Source organism: Mirounga angustirostris, unplaced genomic scaffold (genome assembly GCF_029215605.1).
Source record: "Mirounga angustirostris isolate CCGP_5_RB_7025 unplaced genomic scaffold, mMirAng1.0.hap1 SCAF_5, whole genome shotgun sequence".
Classification (NCBI taxonomy): domain Eukaryota; kingdom Metazoa; phylum Chordata; class Mammalia; order Carnivora; family Phocidae; genus Mirounga; species Mirounga angustirostris.
Genome location: NW_026991713.1, coordinates 60,617,947 through 60,636,139, shown reverse-complemented (window position 1 = coordinate 60,636,139; position 18,193 = coordinate 60,617,947). Strand labels below are relative to the sequence as shown.

General features: G+C 42.4%; 1 protein-coding gene and 1 long non-coding RNA gene across 11 annotated transcripts in view; one reads left to right on the top strand and one right to left on the bottom strand.

Moving 5' to 3' along the window:
- Window positions 1-10,809, bottom strand: part of LOC135364425 (uncharacterized) — a 32,436-nt gene extending 21,627 nt beyond the window's left edge. For 2 of the 3 annotated variants that reach the window (XR_010411513.1, XR_010411515.1), the window contains exon 1: window positions 10,676-10,805. This is a non-coding gene — a long non-coding RNA (uncharacterized LOC135364425). Of the gene's footprint in view, window positions 1-10,675 lie in introns of all 3 variants that reach the window. The other variant, XR_010411514.1, reaches the window with a different exon arrangement.
- Window positions 10,810-10,840: 31 nt separating this feature from the next.
- The window catches only part of EIF4B (eukaryotic translation initiation factor 4B), a 30,781-nt gene continuing 23,428 nt past the window's right edge, over window positions 10,841-18,193 (top strand). For 6 of the 8 annotated variants that reach the window (XM_045873386.3, XM_045873384.3, XM_045873385.3 and 3 more), the window contains exon 1: window positions 10,842-10,997. In XM_045873386.3, coding sequence (XP_045729342.1) covers window positions 10,985-10,997 — 13 coding nt within the window. In that variant the 5' untranslated portion in view covers window positions 10,842-10,984. Of the gene's footprint in view, window positions 10,998-18,193 lie in introns of all 8 variants that reach the window. The other 2 variants (XM_045873380.3, XM_045873379.3) reach the window with 1 other exon arrangement.

The window sequence follows — 18,193 nt, the reverse complement described above, 5'->3', positions numbered from 1 at the left end:
GTCTCTTTGTTGGACCCCAAACACACCAGGCACACCTCCACCTCAGGCTCTCTGGCTCTGCAACACTTTTCCCAGACTCCTGTCATCTTCCTTCCTCATTTCCTTCATCTCTACTCAAATCCCCAGGGCTACCAAACATAAAATAGCACCCTTCCCCACCATGGGCCCCCCTAGCCCTTTGATCTTGCTTTATTTTTCTCCATGGTACTTATCACTATCTGACCTAATATATATTTGTTTATTGTCTGTCCATTTCCAATAGGATGTAAGCTCTGTAAAGACACAGATTTTTTTTTTTTTAAGTTCACCATTGTGTCCCCATTGCCCAGAACAAGGCACACAGTATGAATACTCAATGAATATTTGGGTTGGTTTGGGATGGGAAGGTTAATATGATACCAAGGATTTGAGACTGTGACTTGGAAGACAGTAGTCCCATTAACAGAGATAGGGAAGTTGGGATAGAAAAATGAGTGTGTTCAACCTGGGACAGTTTGAATTTAAGATGTCTAAGAGATCATTGAAAATCCAGGACTAGTCCAGAGCAAACACACAGGGCAGAGGAAGGCAGAATTCAAATTTCCAAAGAGTAAAAAAAAAAAAAGCAACTGAGAGGAAAAAAAAGTTTAATGGAGAAGCACAAGTGTCAGGTACGAGGAGCACAATGTGAGGCCACAAATGGAAAGTAAATCATTAGGTCAGAAATAATAAAGAAATGATTAGGTTGAAGACGAAAAATGTCAGGAAAAGGAGATAGGGTCAAGACCACGAGAGAGAACCATTAGGCCTTTTACAAGGTTGAATCTATGGGGTGTTAGCTATAGGGGGCCTGATAGGACAGATTGCTTACAGAACACCTAGAGCTGCCCCCCAGAATTTAGGCCAAGGTGAGAAACCCAGACTTGGAGGCATCTATTGAGTTCATCAAGAGCTGTGATACAAAGATATGGTCTTTGCCCCATCTGAACAGGAGTGACAACAGAAGCTTTGGGAATTGATGAGTCACTAGGAAGAAAATGTTCACCACAGGGGCGCCTGGGTGGCTCAGTCGGTGAAGCATCTGCCTTCGGCTCAGGTCATAATCTCGGGGTCCTGGGATCGAGTCCTGCATCAGGCTCCCTGCTCAGTGGGGAGTCTGCTTCTCCCTATGCTTCTCCCTCCACTGCTCGCTCACTCTCCCATTCTCTCCCTCTCTCTCTCTTTCAAATAAATAAAATCTTAAAAAAAAAAAAAGAAAAGAAAAGAAAGAAAATGTTCACCACAAGTTGCAACTAGTGCCCCCGGGGGCTAAATTGTCCCCCAGATATGTTTTATTTGGGCTACACAGTGTTTTAATTGTTCAAATTAGGTCCACTTTTATTTTTTAAGATTTTATTTATTTATTGGAGATAGAGAGAGAGAGAGAGAGCATGAGCGGGGAGCAAAGGGAGAAGGAGAAGCAGACTCCCTGCTGCGCAAGGAGTCCGACATGGAGCTCAATCCCAGGACCCTGAGATTATGACCTGAGCCAAAGGCAGACACTTAACTGACTGAGCCCCCCAGGCATCCCCAAGTCCACTTTCAAATGTTGGAATTTTCACACACACACACACACAAAAAAGCTTATTTCTGGCTTATCTTGTAAAAACTGGAAGATCTAGCTGATGCCCACATTTTACCTGATAGTAAGAATCTGGGCTGAGTCGTAGCTGCTGCCTTTAAAGGCAGTGTATAGGGTAGGCTGGGCTGCAATACCGAAATAGAAGGGCCTTAACAGAATGAAGATTTGTTTCTTGTTCAAGCAAAGTCCAGGGTGAACTGGGCCCCTCTCCAGGGCGGTTTCCCTCCTAGCGACGACTCAGGGTCCAGGCTGCTCACACCTCCTGGCTCTATCCCACCTTGTGTTCTTCATGATTGGCAGGGAGCAGGGGCTCTTCAGATCAGACTACTCAGTAGCTTCTCCGTGCCTCCCACCTGATGTGAGATAGATTACTTCCACTGACAGTCCCTCTGCCTCATCTAGTCACATACCCTCCAGCAGGGGGCTGAGAAACAGGGCGCTCACTGCCATCGGGTAAGCAGTAAATGTCTCTGCCACGGGGAGCACATGCTCTGCGTGCAGTTTGCCACAGTGCCTGCCAGACTGCCTTACATCATTCACTTCATCTTCCTGGCTCCTGGAGGCATCTGCACTGGAAGCGTTGGGTGCAAAAAAGAGAGGAGGGCTGGGGAGAGAACCTTGTGGGATGCTACCAGGGAGTAGCTGACAACTGAACCTGACAGCGGCAGGTGTCTTCCTGCCCGAGGTAGTTGCTACAGACAAAACCCGGGGAGTGACCTGGCCATATCCTCCCCAATCTCCCGGGCACACCACTGAGGGGATACCTGCTTCTTCCCCAGAGGTGGAGATTCAAAACTTTCTTGTGTTACAACACTTCTGCAGATATCAAAGTCTTCACAGTCAAGAAGACTCTTCTATATTCTGTCCACTTTATTTGCCCCTGCATTGTGCTTCTGTTGACCCTCTTTCTGCAGAGCTGACTAGGAACACAGCTGAGATAATCTGCCTTACTATGCTCTGGACGGTGCCAATCCCCGTGCAAAAGGTTTTTCAGAAACTCAATTTATGTGTTGTCCCTTAAAAGTGCTTGTTTTATACATCTCAGTTTTTCCCTCTGGCTTTCAAAATTATTACCTTCATCTGTTCCTCCTTTTCTGCCTTCTTTTGGATAATTTAATTATTTTTTAGACCCCACTTTAACTTATTTATTGTATTTTTGGCTATGCTTTTTTGTATTATTTTTAATGCTTGCCCTAAGGCTTAGAATATATATCCTTAACCTTTCAGAGCCTACTTAGAGTTAATATTCTATCTTCTCGGATAGAAGAACCATCATCCTTCACCCTATAGTTGTAATATACACATTGCATCTAAATACATTATAAATCCCACAAGTTTCTAATATTTGCTTTCAACAGTCAAAAGTATTTTAAAGAAATAAGAGGGGAAAAAAACCTTTCGTATTCACACAGCAATTTACTATTTCAGATACTCTCCATTCTTTCCTGAAGATCTGAATTTCCCTCTGGTATCATTTCCCCTCAGCTTGAAGAACTTCCCTTGGCTTTCATTATAACGTAGGTCTACCAACAATGAACTTTCAGTTTTCTTGTATCTGAAAATGTATTTATTTGGCCTTCATTTTTTTTAACAGCTTTGAGATATATTTACATACCAGACGATTCACTCATTTAAAGTACACAGTTCAAGGGCACCTGGGTGGCTCAGTCGTTTGAGCATCTGACTTCAGCTCAGGTCATGATCTCGAGGTCCGGGGATCGAGCCCCACATCGGGTTCCCTGCTCAGCCGGGAGTCTGCTTGTTCCTCTCTCTCTCCCTCTGCCTCTCCCCTCCCTCCGCTAGTGCTCTCTCTCTCAAATGAATGAATGAAATCTTAAAAAAATAAAGTATACAATTCAGTGGATTTTAGAGCTCTCAGTAAACTCAATGGAGTTTAAAGTTCTTGAGAGTGAAGCAAGCATCATCACAATCAATTTCAGAACATTTTCATCCCACCAGGGGAAACCCCATACCTTTCAGGAGACATCTCCGTTCCTCTCATCCCCCCAGCCTTAGATAGCCACTAACCACTTTCTGTCTCTATAGATTTGCCAGTTCTGATCACTTCATAGAAATGAAATTATGCAATACGTTGTGTTTTGTGACTGGCTTCTTTCACTTAGTATAATATTTCGTCCATGTTGGGTAGCATGTATCAGCACTTAATTCTGAAGTACAGAATTCCAGAGTGGCCCATTTTCTTCATCTGGCACTTTAAAAATCTTGTTTGTCCTCTGGACTCCCATCGTTTTTGATAAGCCCATGGCCATTCAAATTGTTCCCCTGTATGTGATGGGTTACTTTATTCTGAACGCTTCTAAGATTTTCTTATCAGTGGCTTTCATCATATCGACCATGATAAGCCAATGCAGTTTTCTTTGTATTTATGCTGTTCAGGGTTTGCTGAACTTCTTGAATCTTAAACAAATGTGGGAAATTTCTTCAAATGTTCTTCAGCTCCATCTCTCTCTCCTCTCCTGCTGAGACTTCAGTAATATATCTTTTCATATATTATGAAAAGGTCCACAGGTCCACAGGTCCCTGAGGCTCAGTTCACTTTTTTCTCCAACCTTTTCCCATCTCTTTCCGATTTGATCATTTCTACTGATCAACCTTCAAATATAAAGACTCCTATCATCTCTATTCTGCTGTTAATCTCATCTCACAAAATTTATTTCAGACACTGTGTTTTTCAATTCTAGCATTTCCATTTGGTTCTTTTTATATTTTGTATTTCTCTGCTGAGATTTCCCACCTTTTCATTCATTACAAGTATATCTTATCTCATTGAGCACAGTTATAACAGCTGCATTAAAGTCTGCCTCTGATCATTTCAACATCCGAGTCATCTTAGGGTTAGCCTCTGTTGATTGTCTTATCCCTCCAGAATGGGTCACATTTTCCATGTTTATGTGTTGAATAATTTTGATTGTATCCTGTGCATTGTAAATGTTATGTTATGGAGACTCTAGATTCGGTTATATCCCTGTGGTAGGCAGAATAATGGCCCCTCAAAGATGTCCACATCTGAATCCCCGGAACCTGGGAACGTGTTATGTCAAAAGGCAAAGGAGAATTAAGGCTGCGGATGGAATTAAGTTTGCTAACTGGATGATCTTAAAATAATACTAGATTATCGAAGTGGGCCCAATGTATCACAGGGGTCCTTAAAAGTGAAAGAGGGAGGGGGTATCTGGCTGGTTCAGTTGGTAAAGCATGTGACTCTTGATCTTGGGGTCATGAGTTCAAGCCCCAAGTTGAGAGTAGAGGTTACTTTTTAAAAAAGTGAAAGAGGGCACCTGGGTGGCTCAGTTGGTTAAGTGTCTGCCTTTGGCCCACTTCCTGATCAAAGGGCCCTGCTCAGTGGGGAGTCTGCTTCTCCCTCTCCCTCTGCCCCTGCCCCCTGCTCATGTTCACTCTCACACGCACACTTGCTCTCTCTCTCTTTCAAATAAATAAAATCTTTTTTAAAAATTAAAAAATTAAAAAAAAATTTTTTAAGTGAAAGAGGGAGGCAGAAGATAAGTCAGATGAGAGTGATCAATATAAGGATTCAACCTGGTGTTTCTGTCTTTGAAAATGGAAGAAGGGGACCATGAGTCAAGGCATTATATGGAAGTGGAAAAAGCAAGGAAACAGATTCTCCCAGAGAGCTTCCAGAAAGATTGCAATCCTGCCAACATTTTGATTTTAGCCCAGTGTAGCCCATTTCAGACTTCTGGCCCAGAGCCATAAGAGAATAAATCTGTGTTGTTTTAAGCCACTAAGTCTGTGGTAACTTCTTACAGTGGGAACAAGAAACTAATGTATCCTCCAAAGATGTTCATGTTTTTATTTTAGCAAGCAATGAAATTGGTTAGACCCAAACTGCAAACTCTCTCTCACTTGAAATAGACAAGCAGTTCAGACCTTACTTCAATTCTCTCTCCTTTGTTTTTTCTTTCCTCAGCTGAACTGTCTACAGCCTGCTTTATGCATTCATGGTTCAAGGAACAGCCAGAGACTTGGGCAGAATCAACACCAGAACTCTCTCTTCTTTGCAGGATTCCCTCTCTATTGTGAGAGCAGAGACTGTCCTGGGCAATGCCTTTTTTTTTAAAGATTTTAGGGATGCCTGGGTGGCTCAGTTGGTTAAGCGACTGCGTTTGCCTCAGGTCATGATTCTCCCTTTCCCTCTGCCTGCTATTCCACCTGCTTGTACTCTGTCAAATAAGTAAATAAAATCGTTAAAAAAAGATTTTATTTGTCAGAGAGAGAAACAGAGAGCTCGCACAAGCAGGGGGAGCGGCAGGCAGAGGAAGAAGCAGGCTCCCTGCTAAGCAAGGAGCCTGATGCGGGACTCAATCCTGGGACCCTGGGATCATGACCTGAGCCAAAGGCAGACGCTCAACTGACTGAGCCACCCAGGCATCCCTGGGCAATGCATTCTTAATGGCAGAAATGTGGCAGGTTTTCTAGCAAAGCTTCAGCCACCCTGGACCACACCAGGCTGTAACACCCCATGTTGGTACCTTTTTCCAAGTTTTAGCTCCCCTCCAAAATCTGCTTGTCTTTGTTCCACAGCTTTCAGATAGTTGTGGGGTTTTTTTTTAATTTTTATTCAGAGTTTATTTTTATCTTCAAGAGAGTTAATCCTCTGGGAATCTATTACCAAACCAGAAACAGAACTCCTATATAATCTTGATATATATTTAAAATTAATCTTACACAGTAAAAACTCAGTGATAAAAAGACTTTTGTTTTGGAGAAATACACACCTTTAAAGCACTGATATATTTTGCTTGGGTTGTCAGGACATAAAGCAGCAAACAATGATAATTTGATTATTTCAGCTATCCAAGCTTAACAAAATAGAAGTAACTGGTAAATGAACCATATTCCATTATTAATGGATTAGCTTAGTCCTGGTTATCTGAGAAATGTCTTTGCCCACTTCACCAGAAGGAAGATCATAATATCCACAATTAGCATCACAGATTCATAAAATGACAAAAAAAAAAAAAAAAGATTTTTTTAAGGTACCTGGGTGGCTCAGTTGGTTAAGCAGCTGCCTTCGGCTCAGGTCATGATCCCAAAGTCCTGGAATCGAGCCCAGCCGGGGGTCTGCTTGAGGAGTCTCTCTCTCCATTTCCCTCTGCTTCTCCCCCACCTCCCCCACCCTGCTCATAATCTAATATAAATAAGTAAATCTTTTAAAAAAAGAATGTCGGGGCGCCTGGGTGGCTTAGTCGTTAAGCGTCTGCCTTCGGCTCAGGTCATGATCCCGGGGTCCTGGGATCGAGCCCTACATCAGGATCCCTGCTCCTCAGGAAGCCTGCTTCTCCCTCTCCTTCTGCCCCTGCTTGTGTTCCCTCTCTCGCTGTGTCTCTCTCTGTCAAATAAATAAATAAAATCTTTTAAAAAAAAGAAGAAGAAGAAGAATGTCAAGTTTCCAAATATAATTATTTATATATATTAGAAAAAGTGTAGTTTTCAAAAGAAAATTTGGACAATTTCAACTAATTATTGTTAAGAACCTCAAATACTAAATTAAGCCATTAGCTTAGTAAATTCAGACTCCAGAAAACAAATATAAACTTACATGCACTTGCTTGTTTGCTTTTGTGGGTTTTTTTAAGATTTTATTTATTTATTTGAGAGAGAGAGAGATAGCCAGAGACAGCACAAGTGGGGGGGGGGAGGGGAAGGCTCCCCACTGAGCAGAGAGCCCGAGGAAGGGCTCCATCTCAGGACCCTGGGATCATGACCTGAGCTGAAGGCAGACACTTAACTGACTGAACCATCAGGCGCCCCCCACCCTGGCAAGTAATTTTTGATAATCAATTTCTGACCCACAAACACTGAGATAATGCCAGTAAATTTTAGAGTAATTCATTACATAGCAATGGGTAATTAACAGTTTATTCCTTCTGGATTTCTTCAGAACAAATGCCACAAAGTGCTTACCATAGACTTATTTTGTGATTTTAACAGTTTTATTTTTTAAGAAGCCTTTGGGAAACTGAAAAGAACATGAACCTGATAGCTCTGGCCCTGCAGCTCTGCACTTGCTGATTGTGTGCACTTGGGTTAGGTACTCTTTGTTTCTGAACTTCAGAGTCATTATCTAAAAATAGGATTTTTACCTTGGAGTGGGACACCTGGGTGGCTCAGTCTAAGTGTGTGCCTTCGGCTCAGGTCATGATCCCAGGATCCTGGGATCAAGTCCCGCATCGAGCTCCTTGCTCAGTGGGGAGCCTGCTTCTCCCTCTGCCTGATGATCCCCCTGCTTGTGTGCACTCTCTCTCTCTCTCTCTGACAAACAAAATCTTTAAGAAAATAATAGATTTACCTTAGAGGGCCACTGTGAGCACTAAATAAGCTAGTTTGTTAAGTGCTTGATATAACCCTGGGATATATTAGGTGCTTGGTAACTAAGTCTCTCCCTACCCCACATGTCCCTACCTCATCTAGCTTTTCTGTACACTTTCTGAAATCTGTCCCCAATGGCCAACATTTTTTTTTAATTTTCAAATAACATTCCTTTTAATGATCCAAACCAGAAAAAATATGGAATCTCGAGCCTTACCCCAGTCCTACTGAATTGGAATCTAACTTTTAACAAATTCCCCAGGTGATAAGCAAATTCATCGAAACATAACAAGTACTGGATTAGTACATATCCCAACTCTAACATGGCCAAAACAGAGCCTATGTGCCTCTCCAAACCTGCCTCACCTCAGGCTTGGCCGTTTAAGTAAATGGTATCATCCAGGTGTTTATGCCAAAAACACGGAGTCATCTTTGATAGTTCCCTCTCCTGTGTCCTTCACATCTAACCAATCACCAAGTCTAATTCCAAGATATATCTGCATCTGTCTCTTTCCATCCCTACCCTCTCATCTAAGCCACCATCTTCTCTCACCAGGATTACAGCAGCTGGGCCAACTTATCCAGTACGTATATAGGAGGCACAGTGGCTGGGCTCCATCATAATTTCAGGGGCCCTCAAAAACATTTTAGTTTAAAATTATAATAAAAAACTGGGGCGCCTGGGTGGCTCAGTCGTGAAGCGCCTACCTTCGGCTCAGGTCATGATCCCAGTGTCCTGGGATCGAGCCCCGCATCAGGCTCCCTGCTCTGCGGGGAGCCTGCTTCTCCCTCTCCCACTCCCCCTGCTTGTGTTCCCTCTCTCGCTGTGCCTCTGTCAAATAAATAAATAAAAATATTTTAAAAAAAGAAAATAAAATAAAAATAAAATTATAATAAAAAACAAATGTTTAGGTCAAAAAATGTTTTCATGTATAATATTAATATATTGGCCAGCAGTCATAACGTACAATTTTATAATTGATTCTGATGAATATTTACATAAATATACACTGATGTAACCACCACCTACATCAAGACACTAAGTAATCCTTTTCAAAATTTTACTTCAAGTCATGACATAGAATTGCGTAATTTTATTGCATAAAAATAAAATCCTTCCATGTTTTCCCAACCCACTTGGAATAAAATCTAAACTCCTAAACATGGTTTACAAAGCCTCACACGATTCAACTCCTATCTCTCAAACTTCATCTTGTACCACTCTTCCTCCTCCCTCACCATATCCCAGCTACCAGCTTTTAAATTCATCAATTTGTCAAGGCGGTGCTGTCCTGGAGCTTATGACCCAGCTGTGCATCCTCTGCCTTCTACTAAAGCTCTTCCTAAAGATGTTCACAGGACCGGCTATTTGTAATCCAGATCTGTTCTTTTTTTTTTTTTTTTTAAGATTTTATTTATTTATTTGACAGAGAGAGACGCAGCGAAAGAGAGGGAATACAAGCAGGGGGAGTGGGAGAGGGAGAAGCAGGCTTCCCGCTGAGCAGGGAGCCCCATGTGGGGCTCGATCCCAGGACCCTGGGATCATGACCTGAGCCGAAGGCAGACGCTTAACGACTGAGCCACCCAGGCGCCCCCTGTTGTTCTTTTTTTAAAGATTTTATTTATTTATTTGACAGAGAGAGGGAGGGAGGAAGAGAGAGGGGCAGCTTGCACAAGCAGGGGGAGTGGCAAGCAGAGGGAGAAGGAGAAGCGGACTCCGCACTGAGCAGGGAGCCTGATGCGGAGCTCCATCCCAGTACCCCAGGATCATGACCTGAGCCAAAGGCAGACGCTCAACTGACTGAGTGACCATCCAGATGTGTTTAAATGTCACTTCCTCAGAGGCCTTCCCTGACCAGGCAGTCTAAAGTTGCATCCAATCATCTTTTAATCAAAACATCTTAATTACCTGCAGAGTGCTTATCATTTCTAATATTCATTCACTGCTTATTGTCTCTTTCCCTCACTGGACTATAAAGTCCTTTGGAGTTTTGTTTTCTGTTTTATCAAAAAAAATGCCAATAACAGTGCCTGACACATGGTAGGCGCTCAATGAAAATTTTCATTAAGTAACATACTAATACAGTATATGATAATATATAATAAAATGTAGCATTAGGTAGAGGAAGCATGGATAACACTCGGCTGTGAAATCATAAGGGCCCGGATCTGACTGAAGGTAGTCGATAAAATGAAGGACTAATTGAGGTAAAAGTCCATGGCAATTAAGTGTTCGATATTTGTTACTTTCTTATTCTTCTAAACATAACCAATTAAAACCACCCTTAGGCAAGATATTGGGCTTGTTTTGCTTCAACAAAAATTGATTAAAAAAAAAAAAAAGCTCGGGGCGCCCGGGTGGCTCAGTCGTTAAGCATCTGCCTTCGGCTCAGGTCATGATCCCAGGGTCCTGGGATCGAGCCCCACATTGGGCTCCCTGCTCGGCGGGAAGCCTGCTTTTCCCTCCCCCACTCCCCTTGTGTTCCCTCTCTCTGCTGTGTCTGTCAAATAAACAAATAAAATCTTTTTTAAAAAATTAAAAATTAAAAAAAACCTCAGTAAATTAACCATATATGTCTTCACACGTGGAAAACCAAAAGAAAAGAAACTTAGAATCTTCCCTTTCATAAAGTCAATTATGGCACTCATTCCGGGTTCCAGCCCACCTCCATTCGGTCCCAGACAACTAGAACCAGCATGCCTAACCCCGCCCCTTCCGCTTACCCCACTGGCAGGAAGTCGGCAGATCGTGAAACCCGCCCCCTCGTCCGCGCGTAGCCCTTCGTAAAGCGTGAAGGATTTCGCGACAGCCCAGGCCCCACCCCTTTGGCCACATGTCGCGCAGGTCTTCCCGTCGGACGCCGCGCCACCTCCTCGCGCTGCTTTACGAACCTAGAGCAGCGCCGCCCCGCCTCCTGTCTCTCTCCTCACCTCCCCGCCCCCTCCCAGTTTCGCATCTCCTAGCCCGACGTCCCGCTATAATCACGTGATTGCCTCATCCGGGTCCTTTGCGTTCTCTCTCCCTCTCCCAACATGGCGGCCTCAGGTGAGTGAGCGGCCGAGCGCGGCCAAGGACCAGGCTCATTAGCCACTCTCCGAGCCTGATCCACTGATTCCCTGGAGTCGGGGAGCGGGCGGCACCGCTTTCCTTCGGACTTTGGTGCTGCGGCAGGCTGGCGGCTTGGCCATGTTAGGTTATCGCCTCGGGATGTTTGGGGGGAGGGGAAGGACACCTTCCCCTCCCCCTCACACCCTTTTCACCCCGTCAGCGCGAGGTTGGAGCGGGGAGTAATGATGGACTCTGGCTTGAGTTGGAGTGATGAGGAGCAGAAAGATCTCTGGGAGGCGTGAGGGCGTCTCATAGACGTGAAGCACTGTACCCGCGTGGAGGAAGGAAGGAGGCGGTTGGCGCGCGGACGGGTGCACAGTAGACTACGTCTCCCAGGCGCGAGGCCGTTGCGGTCGGGAGTGGGGGCAGGGGAATAAAGGGGGGGGGCAGTTAGAACACGAGCGCGAGTCGGTGGAGGGGCGGGGGAAGGCAACGACGCGCGTGCGCGGTAGGAGAGACGAGGGTAGCGGAGACCGGCGCGCCTGAAAAGCACGCGCGAGGGCCCAGATGGGAAGGTTTTCCGCGCATGTGGTGCTTTCCCTTATGTCCTTCCACTTTGTTTTTCCCGTTTTAGAGTGTGGCCCGGTCCATATATTTTTCCAAGTGTAAATGTGATAGGTTTGGAGGATAACTGGAGTTAGGTGGGGGTGGGGAACCCAGTGTGGTGCGCCCACGTGTTGAAGGAGAGAAAGCAAGGGTGGAGACCTAGGTTTCTTCTAGGTTTTTTTTTCTTGTTCAGTCAGTACCTATTTACTGACCGCAGACTAAGCTAGGCATGGTTCTAGGTGTCGGGGATGGATAAAATGGTGAACAAGATCAGAACCCTTGACAGCTTCCATTTTGGTTTATTTTGATAGCTCCGATAGTAGAGTTAGGTTTTTCCTTTTTTTTTTTTTTCTTTTAAGAGAACTGCACAACTGGGGAGTGCTTTTGAAATAATACTGGTGGATAGAGTTGAGGTTTTTTTAGACGACTTTGGAGTAGGGAATATCAGTGACGTACAGTCAGCTTGCATTTCTCAAGGACTTGGCAGTGGGCTTTGGAACATTTTCAGCATTCATTTATTTTAGTTCGGGGGATGATAGTTTCTCTGTCATGATCATGCATTCTGCAAAACAGTGCTTGAACCCTTGCTATCTCTGGACACTCATTTCTCACAAAGAATTTATTTCCTCTGTTACGTAAGAGACTAAGAATTATGTATGTTTTTGGAAAACGTTGAAGAAATTGAGGTGCATTTGAACATAATACCTTTCATTGGTGTAGCACTTGACAGTTGACTCGGCTCTTGTGTGTATGTTGTCTCATTTGATCCTTTTTGAGATAATGTAGGCAGATAGTGGTATCTCCCAGATGAGAAAGATGAAATTATTTTTTTCAAGGTCACATGGCTGCAGGTAGCAGAGCAAGGTCGAAATCTTTGAGACTCCTGACTGCTCTCCATTATCAACTTGGAAATAACAAGGTTGGCTTCCATGTTCTGATCTTGTTCACCATTTTATCCATCCCCGACAGCTAGAACCATGCCTAGCTTAGTTATCATATGTTGGGGATCTACCCAAAAACTTCATCTGAATTAGAGTACTTATTTGGGCTAGATTTGCCATCTTGACGGCTTAGTGCCATAATTGAGCAAAAAGCCTGTATTCCCTTTTCAGTATAACTTGTGGCATTTTAAGGGTGGAAGACACTTTGGCAGTCTGTGCCCTTCATTTTACAGAATTGAGTGAAATCTGGACTGGTTAAAGGGATTTGCTTGATGTTCCCTTCTGTTCTTCCACATTTACTCTACCCCCTTTGAACCCCTAATCTCTTTTCTTTAATTTGGTTCCATAAATCTTTTTAGCTTTGTGTAGTATATGTAAGGGACACTGATAGTATCAGAGTACAGGGTTACATCTGACAGTCTGCCCTTGAGGAATTTGGGATTTATCAAACTTGTTTTCCCACTTTAAATCTTTTCCAGTCTCATTGTTTTTGTTGAGTGGCCAATATTCCCAGATACGGCTTTGTTAATGAGACTATAAAATTCTTGGTATATTTTCAGTATACTTCATGATGATGCCCAGTGTCTTGTTGAAAGTAGATCTTATATTTTCTCAGTGAAAATACATGATAGAACTTAACAGCCCTCTTGTAAATGAGACCAAAAAATTCTTTGCAGCAATATCAGTATCCAGTTGACCCATTACTGACTTTCAAGATCTGAAAGTGTCCCAGAGCAGACTATTGAACTGCTCTCCTTACTTACAGGGAATCAGATGTGTTTGATATAGGTTAACATTTTTTGAGACAAATGCTTTCAAATTGGAAATAGTGCTTGTATGCACAGAAAGCCTTTCATTTGCATAGCACTTCAAAATGTCATATGTGGCATCTTGTTTAATTATTTTCATAGGGAGAGGACGGTATCCAGTAGTTGTTTTCATACAGTGCTGGTCCTTACAGTTTAAAAATAGTTTAAAATAGTTTCATTATATGCTGTTCACATACAGGTTTCCCCTGCTATCCAAAAGTAGAACATTTTGTAAGCTGAAATGGCATAAAGCAAAGAAGCAATGACCATTAGCTTATAGGGAAATTTTTGGGAGCATTCCCAGACCTCAAAAATAACCTCTCTGGCTTTTCTAATACCTTAGGGCATATCTTGCTAACAAAATAAATCAAGATAAAGTACAGATGCTCACAGGCACAGTTCAAAACTATATGGTGGCTTGATGCTGAGTATAGTTCTTGGGGAATGAGCTTGGACGTGCCATTCGGTTAGAATTGTGTCTGCCTCTGTGATGGCTCACTGCAAAACAAATGCCGAACACTGTTTTCACTTTTTTCTTTTTTTTGTAAGAGCAAAGAGTCTCTCTGGATTTCTTTTGGTTAGGGGAAACAAGTAATAATGTAAGTCTTTCATAAAGGCAGGGTGGCATAATGCAGCCTTTTGAAAAGCAAGGTTTACCTACATTACTATTTTTAAATTCCATCCTCTAGCATATGTTTGTTATTCTGGGAGTAGGGTACCCCGATTCAGAAGGCGAAGACTGAAACTCTGAAAATTCAAATACAGATACAAGGAGAGTGTCAAAGTAAAACATAGTGTTTCTAAGTAATGTGCTTGTTAAAATATATATATTTTTAGGGGCACCTGGGTGGCTCAGTTAAGCACCTGACTCTTGGTTTCGGCTCAGGTCTTGATCTCAGGGTCATGAGAGCACTGCGTCTGCTTGAGATTCCCCCCGTCCCTCCCCCTGCTCGCTCACATGGGCACGCACACACTCTAAAATAAAAATAAAATCTTTGAAACATACATACTTTTAAACAGCTTTAAGGTCTAATTCACATACCATTTGTGTATGGCTTGACAATATACCCTACCTCTTTGTATTCGTCTCAAAATATCCTGGAATGTATTCACTTTTCATGAGGGTGGGGGAAAGAATTAACTTCAGAGTATTGTTTTTAAAAACCAAGTGCATATTTCTTGTCTGTCTTTCTTTTTTTTTAAGATTTTATTTATGTGACAGAGCACAAGCAGGGGAAGCAAGAGGGAGAGGGAGAAGCAGGCTCCCCGCTGAGCAGGGAGCCCATCATGGGGCCTGGGATCACCACCTGAGCCGAAGAAAGACGCTTAATCGACTGAGCCACCCAGGCACCCCCCAAGTGCATATTTCTAATTATGTGTATGTACACTTACAAGTACACACACCAAAGTCAATTTGAATTTTTATAGCTCTTCTCTTACAGAGAAGCTCCAAGTACTTTGTGTAGTGGTCAGCATGATGTGTATTGGGCGCTTGCTTTCTATTTTTTACGTAAATGACCAAATTGAGTGGAAAAAGGTAAGGGGAAGGCAACATGGCCTTTCCCTCCAGTTGTGTCAGTTTGAAGAAGTTGGGTCATGGAACTGAACTGGTGGGTCGAGGTGGTGGAGCATATGCTGACTTGGTTTTTATTCTCTACTGTAGTACAGTAAAAGTGAGGCCTGTCAACATCATGATATTGCATTGTATGAAATCTCATGGCTTGGCTCTAAAGAGCAGCGTAATTAGTCTAGTTCTAAGCACTCTGGTATAGGTAGACTCATTGCATTTGTACAGTATTGTTTCTTTAAGGAAACATCTGTTGATCATTAAATCCTTTTTAATTCTGGAGAATCTGGCAGGATTCACTTCCCAGAAAGAAACGCCTTGCCCCGTTAGAAGTCATTTCTTCCACCACCCCCCCCCATTTGTTTTCTTCGTATTTACCTATTCTGAGCATTTCATATAAACGAAATCATACAATATGTGGACTTTTGTTACTAGCTTCTTTCATTTAGCATTTAGGGGCTAGCATCCCCTTTTGTTTGTCCTTTTATTTATTGATATGAAACCACTTCACCAGTAGTTCTCAACCATGAGACAATTTTGTATCACTCACAGAGGAGTCATTTACAGTGTCTGAAGGCATTTTTGGTTGTCACAGCAGGGTGGAGGTTTTGGTACTGGCTGGAGATACTGTTAAACATCCTACAGTGCACAGGACAGCCCACCACAACAAAGAAATACCCAGCCTACAATGTCATTAGTGCAGAAGTTGAGAAACTAAATAAGGGTTAAGCTGGTATTAGTTGTAGGAAACCCTGTTTATTAAGGACACAGGTGTTTTGTCTCTTGTTTAAGGACTTTTGTAGACTTAAAAGTTTTTGAAAATGCTATCTTTTAAGCTCTTATTTAACCTATACGAGTATATAAAGAGCTTCACAAGTACCTCGTACTTGTTCAGTAAATTGCAGGAGTAATTAAGGCAGACAGAATTTAAAATTTCTGGGATGTGTGTGCGTTTTCCCTTAGTGCATATGGGTTTGGCCTTAAATAATTGAGACACTTATTGTTTGTTACATGAAGTGGTTGGTTTAACTTTTTAACCAATTCACATCAGATTTAAAGAAAATTAAGAGTTGGACCAGTTTGATCATGTGGCAAGGGATTGATAAACCTGGAACATTAAACGATGCTTTACTTAATCCAGAGAAGACTGTTGAAATCCTAAACATGTAATGGGCCTAATACTAGAGTAGCAAAGGGCGTAGAGGATTTAGATAACATCGTTTCTCAGTTATTCGAGTAAAATAGAGTGGAACAAACACTGGCACCCACTTTAGTTAACTGATTTTACTTTCTAAAGGGCCAGTTAGTTCTTTTAAATCTGTTTATATTTGTACTAAGTGATTGCTGCTGCTAGATTTAAAGAAACATAAGTTACAGATCTTGTGAAAGAATTTTAGCTTGTTTTTAAATGAAAACCAACCATCATCGGTGATTTCTCAGCCAAAGGTTTTTGGAGGGGAGGGCAACAGAATCAGGAGAAAGGGAGATACATGATTTAAAAAGACATTCTGAGCCAAACAGTGCTTTAGTTTTTGTTTTGTTTTAGTTATGATGTTTAGTTTATTATTTTGAAATTTCCAATAACATTAAAGGAGAGGAAGATTTGTTGGTCAAGAGTCAAGGGTTTTAAAAAAAAAAAAAAAGTCAAGGGATAAGAGTTGAGAAACCCTGATCTAGAAAGTTGGTATAAGCCAGAATCAGACCAAAGACCGGTTAATCCAGATTCTGCTCTTTTAGTATTAGATACATATATAGGACGAAGGGGCAGGGATGCTTTAATCAAATTATTTTTATGTTGAACTTGACCTCATTGTATGGACTGGCCATCAGTTCTATTTTTATTTCCCCAGTAACTAGACAGATCAATAATTGGGTATTAGCTGGTGATACTAGGTTAAGCCCCATGAGGGTAAGGATCTCTAGCTAGCATCATATTAGTCCCCAGCACTTTGAATTAGAGGATGTGGAAAAGATGAAAATAAACCTGTACACTGTGAGCATTCCAGCTCAGAGGCAGGCTTTATGTCTTACTCACATTTGCTTAGTAAATTTCTTCTCCTAGGCCTTTGCATATAAGCTAGGGGCAATATCGATGCTATAGGACCCAACCTCTGCATAACTGCTTTCTTTCAAAGCATAGAATAGATCCAAAATATAATCTGGTTAATCAGAAGTGATGCTTTTAGAGCAGGACTGGTAATAAGTCACTTGACAGAATCATGGAAACCACATTCAACACCGTCTTTTCTCCATATTATTGCAGCCATGTTCATCTGGTTAGCTCATTGAGACCATAATGCTTCAGGTTCTTAGTGTGTCCAGAAGGCTGTTCATAACACTCATAGCAAACAGGTCATCTTTATTTCCTGAAAGTTGGGTGTTTTGTTGTTTGTTTAAGGTGGGGGGGACAGAGGGAAAGAGAGAATACCTGCCGAGTGCAGAGCCCAGAGATGAGGGGGCTCAATCCCACCACCCTGAGATCACGACCTGAGCAGAAATCAGGAGTTGGCCACTTAACGGACTGAGCCACCCAGGCTCCTCCTGAAAGTTGGATTTTAAAAGAAAGGGTCCTGGTGAGAGAGCAGCCTTCAGTTAAACAAATGGTTGCATCATGTTACAAATTCTTAGTCTTCCTGAGTTGAAAATTAGATGAGAATTGGAACATGGAGGAGGAACTCACGGTTATAAAAGCCACAAAACTGGTCTTTGTTACAACAAAGCTCCTTGCTTTTTTCTTATCATGTAGGGGCTGCTCTCAGGAGCCAGTTTTAGAACTTGAGTTAGTCCTTTCAGCTCTTCTGCAGTAGCTGCTGACTGATGCGATCTCAGAAAAAGTCCTGAGAACTAGATAGTTAAAGAGCTGAGGTCAGTCCACTAAACAGAGCCATTTGGAAATTTGTAAAGATGTCATAACCGCAGAAAACATTAGAATGTGTTGGTTCTTAGGGGTTTTTTATATTTTTCCTTCAGTACCCTATCTCGTCTTCATATGTGGTGTTTAGGGAAGGAGAGAATTTTTTTTTTTCCTAGAGGGCAAGGAGAGCCAACTCTGTAGAGTCTTAGTGTGTGAACACATTCAAATGACAGTAACACAGTTTACTGTGGTTATGATACCCCCCCTTCTCCCATAGAACTAATAACAAGCTTCTTAGAGGTTGGGGCTCCTGTGGGAAGAGCCCTAGATTTGGTATCCAAAACCCTGGGTTTAATTCTAGCTCCGCTATCTAATATCTCTGTAACTGTAGGATAGTCATTTAACCTCTCTGAGAC